Genomic DNA, 12,762 nt, shown 5'->3' with positions numbered 1-12,762 from the left:
GATTATTCAACATAACTGTGGAGGGTTTCTTCTAGTCTGAGAGAACTTTGCTCTCATGGAATCAATGTGGCACCTTCTGTGACTCTCTTCTATGGTCCAGTGAGTTTTGGATCCCATAGGGATGAAGGCAAAAGGAAAATTCAAAAGTAGAGCCTGGCTGAGGGAACAACAATCTATAGTCTTGTGTTTCTCGGCTGTAGGTTAGGCAACAGTAGGCCCTCTTATTAGATAAACCTCTATGTAGAGGATAACATGGTATCTTGGAGCCTGTAGCTGTTCTTATTTAGTACTAGAAAGGCTCTGTTAAGAAGGTTAACTGACCTTAGCTACATCTTTTCATCATTTCATACCAAGGCTTCTAACAATCATACCTCTTGAAAGTCTTGTAGAATGTATTTTATGAAATACAAGACCTATTTGTAAGTCATTGTATGCTTTACCAACAGGGAGCTAACCTAACTTTCCGAAGTGTTGATCATAACCTTCCAGAAAGTGTTAAGCAGAGCTCAGTTCTCACCCTTCGTGTGATAAGTATTGATGAAGCAGCTATGGATTTTCTAAAGTAAGTGCAGCTAACTGTTTTTCAAATTACCTTTCCTTCCTTAAGCAAAAAAGATTTTTTTTTTTTTAGTAAGAGCTTCTAACATCTTATTACTTATACTGCTAAAAACAAACAAACAAACAAAAAAAATCTGTATTTAGGCTGTTGTTAGGAGAAGTTAGTAATAGAATCATAGAGAAATTAGTAATAGATGTTAGTGGATGTTCTATAATTCAGTAACTTTCTAGAATAATGAGTAATTTTAAAATAAGAATTAATTAAATTATGAAACTGTCCTATTTATTTGTATATAAAAATATCTGACTTCAAATCATATACTGAAACTTTTCATATGTGATGAACTAAAAATACTCTGGGGAAAATGCTTTTTTTTTGGTGATCAACATTATTATTGAATCTTTTGTGAAGGTTATGTTGAAAGTTTGTATCAATCATGATAACGCAAGTGATTGAACATAGGCAGGGGAAGAATTGGAGGTTTCTCTCTCTGTATTTTCTTTTTCCTTCCTCTTCCTATCCCTTCATTCTTTATTCTTCCAGATATTGCCACATGGTGAAGACTTCAGTAACTGCGACAGGATTTCTGCACTTGATCTTTCAAAATATGTTTTAGTAAATTATGTTGTTCCATAGTCTGAAACATGGGAATTCCTTAGAACATTTTAAAATGGTTAGGTGAAGGGTTAACCTTTGAGTATGTGTTATTTTTAATGGTAATATTCTCATCTCAATATCTATACAGAAGTAAACTGTCTAGGGAATGAAGCATCTTTCTCTGGGGTTTCTGGCTTTAGAATCATAGAATCGTTTAGGTTGGAAAAGACCTTTAAGATCATCCAGTCCAACCATTAACCTAACATTACCAAGTCCACACTAAACCAATTAAGGGTAGACTAGACTAAACCATGTCCCAAAGTCCCGTTTTTTTGAATGCTTCCAGGGATGGTGATTCCACCACCTCTCTGGGCAGCCTCTTCCAATGCTTGACAACCCTTTCCATGAAGAAATTTTTCCTAATATCCAACCTAAACCTCCCCTGGCGCAGAGACCAACACCCACCTCACTACAAGCTCCTTTCAGGTAGTTGTAGAGAGCGATAAGGTCTCCCCTCAGCCTCCTCTTCTCCAGGCTAAACAACCCCAGTTCCCTCAGCCGCTCCTCATAAGGCCTGTGCTCCAGACCCTTCACCAGCTTCGTTGCCCTTCTCTGAACACGCTCCAGCACCTCGATGTCTTTCTTGTATTGAGGGGCCCAAAACTGGACACAGTATTCCAGGTGCGGCCTCACCAGCACCGAGTACAGGGGGACGATCACCTCCCTGCTCCTGCTGGCCACACTATTCCTGATACAAGCCAGGATGCTGTTGGCCTTCTTGGCCACCTGGGCACACTACTGGCTCATGTTCAGCCGGCTGTCTACCAACACCCCCAGGTCCTTTTCGGCCAGGCAGCTTTCCAGCCACTCTTCCCCAAGCCTGTAGCGTTGCATGGGGTTGTTGTGACCAAAGTGCAGGTCCCGGCACTTGGCCTTGTTAAACCTCATACAGTTGGCCTCGGCCTATCAGTCCAGCCTGTCCAGGTCCCTCTGCAGGGCCATCCTACCCTCCAGCAGATCGACACTCCCACCCAACTTGGTGTCGTCTGCAAACTGACTGAGGGTGCACTCAATCCCCTCATCCAGATCATTGATAAAGATATTAAACAAGGCTGGCCCCAAAACGGAGCCCTGGGGAACACCGCTCGTGACTGGCCCCCAACTGGACTTAACTCCATTTACCAGAACTCTCTGGGCTCGGCCACCCAATCAGTTTTTTACCCAGCAAAGACTGCGCCCATCCAAGCCATGAGCTGCCAGTTTCCCAAGGAGAATGCTATGGGAAAAGGAGAATGCTATGGCTTTTATTGTGTGTATACTGGTTCTTAGCACAAGTGAAATCTTGGTATAAAATTTAGTGCACTGCTGTGTTGTCTGAACATGGAAGTTACTTAGCAGTGTTGGAAATACACTCCTCACCAAAATTTGAATAATCAAACTTTGTTAGCCAATAGTAGATGTTACAAGGTCCAAATTTTCATAAAATCATGGAATCACAGGAAGGGACCTCAAGAGGGCTTCTAGTCCAACCCCTTTGCTCAGAGCAGGGTTTATTACAGCAGGTTGCTCAGGGCTGCAGCAGTTGGGTTTTTTAATATCTCCAAGGATGGAGACTGTGCAGCCTCTGTGGGCAACCTATTCCAGTGTTCAATCACCCTAACAGTACAAAAGTGTTGCCTGATATTCAGAGGGAACCTGTTTTCAGTTTGTGCCCATTGCTTCTTGTCCTGTCACTGGGCTGTACCAAGCAGAGCCTGTCTCAATCTTCTTTGCTCCCTCCTGTCAGGTATTTGTAAGGTATTATATACACTGATAAGATCCCCTGAGCCTTCTCTTCTCCAGGCTAAACAGTCCTAGCTCTCCTGGCCTCTACTCATATATCAGATGTTTCAATCCCTTCTTGACTAGGAAGAGCAATAACAGAATCTCAATTAAATACATTCACTATCTGAAGACTACTTTTGTTAGAACAACTTAACTATTATTTTTCTTTCTGCAAGCGTTTAGACGCATGAACCTTGTTCTCAGTTACGGTAATATTCACTTTAAGGTCCCTTTACACTGAAAGCTTTGCAAAGGAGTCATAGTGAGCTAATAGTACATAAAACAGTAAATTCAAATGTAATTTGTTAAAGGAATGTATAGTTGTAGGATGCTTAGTGCTAATTGTTCCCTCTCCACAAGGTTTCCATGAAATAAAAAACAATATAGTTTAATTTCACATAGTTTATGTAAAACATTTTACATCTCAGAAGCCTATCATTCTGGTAAACAGCTTTTTCTTTCATTTGTTGCTAATCTTAAACCTGTGAAATTTGGAATTGATCCAATGTTATCTCTGAAGGCTTCAGAACAAAGACCTGCTCACTGGGTTATAATTTTGGATTTTCTGCTACCTGTGGTGGAACAGATTGTTTCTTTTTTATGATCTCTCTCTGTGTTCTTTCCATTAGTGACTAAATTTCAGATTGCGAAGTCTGTCTTTTTCTTCTGAATGGGGGTGTTACTGAACTTCGTATTCTCTGGTGCAAAACTCTTGAATTGAGTCCTCTTACACCCATTACTGTACTCACAGAGAATCCTGCTCAGGTGCAGTCCAAGAGGTCTGTTACAGGTTTTCAGGAGCAGCTATGCCCTGCTGTCACAAGCTATGAATCTTTTGTGGTTTACATGTGTTTTAGAGAGAGTACACTGTCCTCTGTAGGTGGCTGTTGACTTTCCAGTTTAGGTGGTTTAATATGGACAAGCTTTTAGGGACTTAATAATGGGAGGTACCCAAAGTAGAGATAAAAGGTCTTAATAGACAGCAGAGAGGTAAGTCTTTGGCTTCAGAAAGAAGAAGGAGTACTCCAGGCAAAGCACTGGTGAGAAAGCAGCTCAAATTTGACAGTAGTGATTTTGCATTTGCCTTCCTATTATGATTAAAATAATTATTGGACTTTTTTTTTTTTTCCCCTTCCAATGGGTTCTTCCACAGTATTTTGTTTTTTATCAACTTCTATAATAATTTATGATGGGGGTTTCTGGGAAGCCCTTCTCAGAAGGAAATCACTTGCCAGACAAAATGCAAAATATAACCATAATTCCTAGATCATACCTAAGATATGCTGATGCAGATTTTGGTCTACACCTTTGCTATTATTCTTCTAAAGAGGGATTTGTAGCTACTCCATGTTATTTTCCTGTTGGTAACTAAATGTAGTTGCTTTAACAAACTGTTCTGGTGGCCTGAGCTGAAGATCAGGACTGTCTTGAAATAAATTTCTGGAAATTTTACACACAGGAGGAATTATCCATGATTAATGAATTAGTAGAGGAGCTGCTAATGGAATATCATCAGAAAGGAATTTCTGCATATCTGCAGCTGTTCAGCAAAGGCTTTTGTGTCTGCCATCTCAAACTCAAGCAATTGGATACTATGCTTATAAGGGTAGTATAAGAATTAAATATAAAGTTTAATAGTTTTTTTCTACAGCTGTTTTGTATACAGTAATATTACATGTAATTTCACCAATCAAGATTAATTTTGATTATTTTAGGGCTTCTTCTGTGGAATTCAAGCAAGAGTGTTCCAAGCAAGTGGTCGATGACAGCAGAGTTTTCAAGAAGATTCAAGGTTTGTGTCTACCAGAATCCATTTAATTTTGATTTCTGTATCTCTATCTTTACAGCTCAACGCAAAGAACAATAGTAGTATTATAAATTAAATTAAACAAAAGTTAAATATTTACCAGAATATTATTAGAATCTGATACCAGAATAAATCAATCATAAGAATACTTTCTTCTCTCTCTTTCTTTAAATAAACAGTCTGGCTAAAGATCATGGAGACAGTACAGAATAATTGTGAATGCAATAAATAAAATGTTCATCTCTGTGTTGACATAATCTCTGAAAAAATGCTGAAGCATAACACTGATTAAATTTAAATTAAATTTAAAAAGTTACTGGCAAAATGTACAAACGCAATCTCATTTCTTCAGTTAATTTTGTGCTAGATCCTTCTTTAGGCCATTATTTCTATACATTGATAAGTTGTTTTTGATAGTTTCAATATTATGCTTATTAAAATAGGTGAGTACAATTGAGTAGTATACTCTGGAATGTGTACTTAAATTTTACCAGGTTCCTACCTACACTCTTTAGGACAAAGGTATAGCTTTGTGTTTAAAATTATGGGAAGATGTTTATGCAGTGCTGTGTGTTATCTTTGTAACCTGCGGTCAGCAAGAACTGTTGAACTGAACAGTTTCCAGCATGTAGAATCTCCACTATTTACTGTCATTAGCTAAACCTGTTTCAACTAGTCAGTCTTTGGTCACTAAAATCTGCTTGGACATTTAAGTTTGTAAAAATTGTTGGAATAATAAATTAGTGATATTTTTTAATCTTCTAGTTATTCCATGTTTTCCCTTGCATAATAGACACAAACTGATTTCTCAATTATCTGACTACATCTAAGGTTTGCTGGTGTGGCTTGGAAGAAGGTTATAGGTGTATACTTCAAGACATATTTTAAGATACGTCTGAATTTGAACTTTACTGGAAAGAAACTTTCTTCTTTCACTGCCTCCCCCCCCCCCCCCATTTTGCTTTATAATTGTAGATACAAGTAATGTGAAGATATACTATGATAACAGCAGATGATTTCTGTTAATAGAGTATGCTGGGAAGCTCAGGTATCCCTAAAGTAAACCCTGCTATCCAGAGATTTTGATAAGGCTGTAATTTTTTTACCATAGAAATATTCTCTCTGTATAATTTTGGAACGATTTTGCAGAATTACTTACATTTGTTCGTGTTTTCACATGTAATTAACGTGTTTGTACAATGAAGGATAAACTGTGTGTCCCATAATGGAATGCTTGAATTACCAAAGTAGTGTTCCTAAATTGCTTCGTATGTTGAATCGTGGTATGTAATCAGTTCTAGCAGAAGTAAGCAGTTTTATAGTCTGAGCACATGAAGGGCAATATCCATTCTTCCTTTCCTCTGTGATCTCTTTAGATGTTTTGTTAGATGTTGGTTGCTGCTTCTTTATATGATTTCTACTCAAATGTTGAGTAACTGATAGTTTCATTTTGAACTGATGTTCTCTCACCAAAGGTAGGGGAGCCTGGATGTGTGTATGTGTCATTTTAACCAGCAGTATCGTAAGTAGTTGTGGTTTACTTTTATATCAGCTCCATAGCATGGGGCCAACTTCAGGTAAACATTGTGTCCTTTATTTCTCTAAATCCTCAGGTATACTCAGAGACACACTAAGTAAAAGAGGAGTTCGGGTTATAACAGGCTTAGGAAAGTATTTCCGACACGTAGACAAGAACAGAAATGGTTTTCTCTCTCAGGCAGACTTTAAAGAAGCTCTAAAAGTATTCCGTTTGGAAATACCTGAAGAGGTAAGTCTAGCTGAAACTGTAATCATGGGTATTATCTTACTTTAATGTATGGAATCGCTTCCTTTCTTTGCTTAAATCTATAGTTTAATAGCTATTGTTGCGATTTTTTTTTTTTTTTTTTTTTTTTACTTGTGGTATATTGGCATTTCTGCATTCAGTCCTATATGAAATCCTTAAAATTAAAAAAATTAAAAATGTGCAGCAAGTGGGTTTGCAATCAATTTTTTTTCTTTTTTTGACCTTTTAAAAATAATTTATATGATGCTATTTACTTATCTTTTTTTCTTGATTTTATATATTATGTTTTAAAAACAGCCCACAGCTAATCAAAACTGCAAATAATGTGAATTCTGGTCATCAGTGACCGATGATGACTTGCATTACTTCGATGGATCTTTGCATCAGTTTTGATTTGAAAGTTGTTTTTTTGTGAGAATACTGTAATTTCCTATTATAGCAATTGTTTAGTTCTAGGACATAGTGAAGAACTTTGGCAAAATATTTTTAAATTGCAGGACTTTGAATCTTTATGGCTTACTCTTGATGATAGCAAGAGTGGTAAGGTCGACTACGGAGAATTTACTCGTGCTGTATTTGGAGAAATGAATGAATATCGGAAAGCATTTGTAAGAAAAGTAAGTTTTTTGCAGATATTCTAGGTGTAGATATTTTGCAGTCTAACTTTGAAGCTGTTTATTCATCATGTTCTGGTTGTTGGGTTTTTTGTTGTTTTTCTTGACTTGTGCATCTGGTAATTGACTTTTTAAACTTTCAGATCAGTTTCTTAAAATAAACATAAATTAGAAGACTGCATGCTCTTCCATTGTTGAATTAGCTGATTTTGAACTCTAGAATTAATTCCTTTATTATTTTGAGTTTATGCATATGTGTGCTATTCTTACACTTCAGTCCAGTGTATAAAGCATCTGGCACCCTGAAACTATCTCTTCCAGAAGTCTGTTTCCTTATTTTGGCAGATCACTGTATCTGTGTGCAGATTTTTTTTCCTCAGTGTCTGAAATAGAGGCAATAATACTTGCTTCCTTTGAGACCTACAATTAGAGTTATTATATTTGTGAGACTTCCTATATTTGAAATGCCGTTTGTTATATGTCTATAATATAATGTGAAGCTGTTTGCAGTATGAAATGGTGATTACAAACCAGCCAATAGAGTAGCAACTGTATATCAAAATCAAGAAAAATGTACACATACTTTCATACTTCTAATCACGGAAGATCTGACTCTCCTAGCCTTATGTATCAAGCATGTGTATTTGAGTAAACTGAAATAAAAATGAAGCTGCTGTTAGCAGTGCTGAAGAGGCTGTGTTGAGGCCTGTCAGAATGACGCAGGAATCTTAGTAACTGGAAGAGGCAGAAGGGAAGCAGCTTAACTTCTGATTCTAAGGATGAGTTAGAAATTTTGGAGAGAAGACAAATTTTTTTGAGTTGGTGAGGGGACCACATTTGACGTAAAAGCTGTTGAGATAAAATAATCATGAAATTCCATAATCTAGAATAATTTTCTGGTATCTGGTGCCTTACATAAAATAGGTAAGTTGACATAATCCATTGTGCAAGATCTAACAGTATGTGCTAGGTAGTTAAATACATTTGATCTTTCCATCTTTCCACTTTTTTTCTTTTTCCTTATATGCTTCTATGAATTTTTTTTCCCTTATAGGCTTATATGAAACTAGATTTCAACAAAACTGGGAGCGTGCCTATGGTAGATATCAGAAAATGTTACTGTGCAAAGAAACATCCTCTAGTATTGGCAGGTAATTCACATGAACAAAAAAAAATAAAATCCGTAACTACTGAAGTCATCTCAATAGCAGATATACCAGGTCCAGAAACTGGTTGCAAATACAAACTGTTTTCATGTTGGCTTAGACCTGAGCTGTTAAGGGAACTTTTTTCCCTCTGATGACCTATAATGTGTCTATCTGGAATATGATTATAAATAATAATGGAGTTCATATATGCAATTTTAATACTTGCTTTTTATCCAGTTGCAAATACTGCATATACGCAGAGGAGTTCCTTTCCCTACCTGTGTAGGACTACATCTAAGTAATTAGTTCTCAGCTTTGGTGTGCAAGTGATCAGTGACACATATAATATTAGTAATTTTCACTTAGGAGGATACTCTCACTTTCGTATTACTGTTTTCCATCAAAATATGCAAGGTTTCCAACTGACACTGAGTGTACTCAGCACTTGAAGTTCCTTCTCAATAAACTATTCATTTATTTCTGGGACAGGATTGTCATCTTTTACAGAGGAAGTGTTGGTATCTTCACTATTTTTTCAGGATTCTCAAAAATGTTTAAACTCTGCCATTGAAAAAAATAGGAATTTAAATATTTGTATGTCAGTTTCTAAAAGAACATCTCCATGTACCAAACTAGTCATTTGTGAAAGTCTCCCTAGTGTCCTGACCCTTTCTGTTTTACCTGTAGAAGAGGGTGTTTTTTGTATTGCCAGTGATTTTAATGGTAACACATGAAGACACTTGGTGGTATAGGGATGTTGCACATGCAATTTCTTCCAATGCTATAATGCTATATTTTTTCCATTTTTTTCCTCAATGCTATGAAATCATCTTAAGTATAATATTTAATCACTAATTAATAATCACTAAAACGCACATGTCAATTGCAGAACACTTTTCGAATGCAAACTTGCATCTTAAGGCTTTCCTAGAACTTTGAACTTGTATTACATTAAACATATGCTTTATTACAAGGTAACTTCTGAATTACCAAAATTTTAGTTTCCAAACGCATTATCCAGTTTTTGGAGTCATTTGAAGAAAAAATTCTTCCTGATCTCATAGTTCATTGAAATTGACTGTGGCTTCATACTTCCGTTGATATGTAATGCTATCATGTGCTATCATATATTTAATGGAAAAATATACTTTCACAGGCAAAGCTACAGAAGAAGAAATCAAATTGTCATTTCTAGAAACATTAGGAGAGTCTTGCAGCAACCCCAATGAAGTGTCCTATTCTGAGTTTGAAGATTACTATGAAGGATTAAGTATTGGAATCATGGCTGATGATGATTTTGTCAATATCTTAAGGAACCCTTGGGGAATTTAGAGTGCAAGATGACAAAAATGAAGAGGAGACATTTTCTAAACAAGGAGTGAGCTTAATAAGGGAGGATTTAGTCTTGATGTGCATTACTTCATAATTAGTGTCTTAAACTGATTTCAGGGACTGAAAATTTTAGATGCTTTCAGAATAATACATGGCAAATTTCTTAGAGCATTTGTTGAGCTATGCTAACCACTTTTTAAATATAAATGCTGTTCATTCCTTTTCACTGGAAATAATAAAGGCTGTTCCCCGTACCAAAAGGTGTCATTTACTTGATATTAGAATGAAATGACCTATTTTAAAATAAGAAGGAATTAGAAACTAAAAGGCATGAAGGGGTATGTGCAAGAGAAAATTTAGTTTTATGATGCACTGTGAAAAGCTTTAAATTTGATTGTATAGGTACCAATGGTAGCTTTTCTTCAGAGTTTTATTCTTATAAAAATAATATGTTTATTCTTATAATATTCTTTGTCTCGATTCTTGTTTCTTATGTTGGTACTTAGCCTGAAAGTGAGCAGGTCATCCTTTTCCAACTTTGAGGATGTCTGCAGTACTGAAAGTGCAGAGATGTTCACACCAATTAGCCTTTGAACTACTATGTGGACCGTCTTGACTGATCTTATTTATCAGGCATCTGAAGCTGAGCATTGAATCACAAAGGTTTTAATAAACACACACATATTTTGTAATGCACCTCTTCCTTTCCTGTATTTTGCTAAGTGGCTTTCAAAACAAATAATTTATATTTAAATACCTGGTTTCTGTATTTTCTGTTGCTGTGATTTTTTTAAACTAAAACTTAGCAATGGTATCCTTTGTCAAACTGATATGTAGCATTTCCTATCTAGTCTGAAAGTATAAAACAGAAAAGTGTAAAAGAAAAAAACAAAACCAAACCAAAACCCCCACTTCTGTCACAACAAAAATTAAACCATGAATTAAAATATTCCTTGCTACTTCAAATACGCAGCCAGATGTGCTTTTCGATGTAATACATCTTGTTAATTCTGTAAAATTATTTCTGTTAAGAAACAAAAAATGTGTTATGAATTATATATAGAGAGATATAGGTAGCCTTTGGTTTCAATATACCTGTCACCAAAATTAACTGTATGTTGAACTGCATTTCTTAAGCCTATGCAATTAAAATATATTAGTTTTCTTTGTGCTTGTCTGCCTGGTTTTGAATTTTATAGTCTGTGGTTAACAGAACCTTCCTCTGAGACAGAATTTTTGTTTCATAGAAATTTAAGGACAGTGCTGAAATGAATGCTGAAATGAGGGACTTTGGTCCCTCTATGGCTGACGGGTTTATTCTAGATATAGCACTTTCGTGTTCTAATAGCTTGTGCATTGTTATCTTTTGATTGTTTGTGCCCTGTAGTCACTTGTAACTAGAATTGCAATTTCTGCTCTAAATCCTCAAATGAGGGATATTGGGGGGTTCTTTTGGGGCTGCAAAAGTCTGGATGTGTTAGTTTACAGAGAAAGGCATATTCTATCAATGCTTATTCTAGGCAAGAATTCTGATGTGGCTTATTACGATTTTCTTACTCCCCGTTCCTTCTGGAATTTCTCTTGCTGGAAAAGTTTTGTTAATTAGTGTTCTTGGAATTGGTGATTCTGAGAAGGGCAACTTACAGGGGTCTGCTTATTAATGTGTCTGTTCAAATAACTGAAAAATAACTGAAAAATGTCAAGTGGCATTTTTATCAGTTTGTTTCAAAGAATCACCTAGATCAGACTTGTTCATTTAGGAGTTGTACCAACATGTAAAATGGTAGCTCAGCTTAATAAATGTGAAAAGTGATTGTGAAATGAGGTATTGACATATTTTTTGTTTGCAATGCTTAAATTTTTTGTGCCGCTTTTAGGAAGATTATTCCACATTATCCTATGGAATAGAAAAATTGATGAAAGTGGATGTATCCTTAGTCAGCCTGCTTATCAACAGAGGCTGTATAGGTCACATCTGCTGAAAATTAAGTTTTCTTTATTTTGCTCTTATCACTAAAATGAGGTGCTGTTACAAGAACATTATTTCCATAGCTTTGGTATTCATGCATTTTTTTCTTAATCTGAAGACAGATCCTTAACAGGGTAATCTATGATAAATTCTAAAGGTCAGAAATTTCATGAAAATACAAGTAGGTACTCTGGTAATTATGTAAAACCTGCTAGGTATATAATTTCTATTAACTACGAGGTCAGTTATGCATCAGTGGCTGTCTCAAAACATCAGGTATGATGTCTATGTTGAGTTTTTAATGGAGTTCACAAAAGTAGTTTTCCGTCTGCCTGCTGTTTGTCTAAACTTAATATGGTAACAAAGAATTCAAAGCAACTTCTACCCAAGGCTGGCCCACCATGCTTACAGTTAGTAGAAAAACACAGAAACTGTATTCAAACCAGGGTCTGTCGTGTCTGACTTCTTTTCATTAACAATGGTCTCGATGCTCTGATCAATTGCATTCTGATTTGCTCTTCTTTACAAGTAAACATTTTATGAACCTGAATCCTTTTCTTTGATCAACGCTTTGTAGCTTTAAAACTTTCTGGACGTGTCTAGTGGGGTTTACTGCCTTTACATGTGTTTTGGACAAAACTTTTTCTACATTTGCTACCTTTCTCAAAATTGCCCATGTTTTCTGAATTAGGATGTGTTCTTAGCCAGGAGTGGTGTTCTCGCAGAAGCTGGATAGCTTCTTTCCTGAAACTCACTGCTTAATAAAACTAGTTGTCTTCATGCCACCCTGATTTACACTCCTGCTAAAAAGTCTTAGAAACCTGCTGTAAACTGAGAATATCAGAAGAGCATTATGCTACAAACATATTTTGTTCCTGTTAGATGCGCACACTCCCAGAAGGCAAGTGGAAGTTAATGAAGTGATTGATGTACGTCCTCATTCTCAACGTCTGTGACCGCTTCATCAAATGAATATGCACTGGCAATGTTAGCTGGAATGTTCAAGAGCATTTTTAAAAAGCAAAACCCAGGCACACGTGCAAACCTTCAGTAGCTTCACTTTGTCAGCTAATGGAAATATGGCATACTCACCTGGGATAGCTTTGTTGCTGAGAGGAGGCGATCT

The 12,762-nt window shown here is 36.2% G+C and overlaps 1 protein-coding gene across 3 annotated transcripts in view; it reads left to right on the top strand.

The window, feature by feature from the left end:
* Window positions 1-9,667, top strand: part of CAPS2 (calcyphosine 2) — a 30,432-nt gene extending 20,765 nt beyond the window's left edge. For all 3 annotated transcript variants that reach the window (XM_075721179.1, XM_075721170.1, XM_075721187.1), the window contains 6 exons: window positions 447-562; window positions 4,696-4,772; window positions 6,401-6,555; window positions 7,071-7,190; window positions 8,242-8,338; window positions 9,492-9,667. In XM_075721179.1, coding sequence (XP_075577294.1) covers window positions 447-562; window positions 4,696-4,772; window positions 6,401-6,555; window positions 7,071-7,190; window positions 8,242-8,338; window positions 9,492-9,667 — 741 coding nt within the window. The remainder of the gene's footprint in view (window positions 1-446; window positions 563-4,695; window positions 4,773-6,400; window positions 6,556-7,070; window positions 7,191-8,241; window positions 8,339-9,491) is intronic.
* The last annotated feature ends 3,095 nt before the right edge of the window (window positions 9,668-12,762 follow it).

This window comes from Pelecanus crispus, chromosome 1 (genome assembly GCF_030463565.1).
Source record: "Pelecanus crispus isolate bPelCri1 chromosome 1, bPelCri1.pri, whole genome shotgun sequence".
Classification (NCBI taxonomy): domain Eukaryota; kingdom Metazoa; phylum Chordata; class Aves; order Pelecaniformes; family Pelecanidae; genus Pelecanus; species Pelecanus crispus.
Note: the sequence above shows the minus strand (reverse complement) of the source record. Positions and strands in the feature narration are given on the sequence as shown.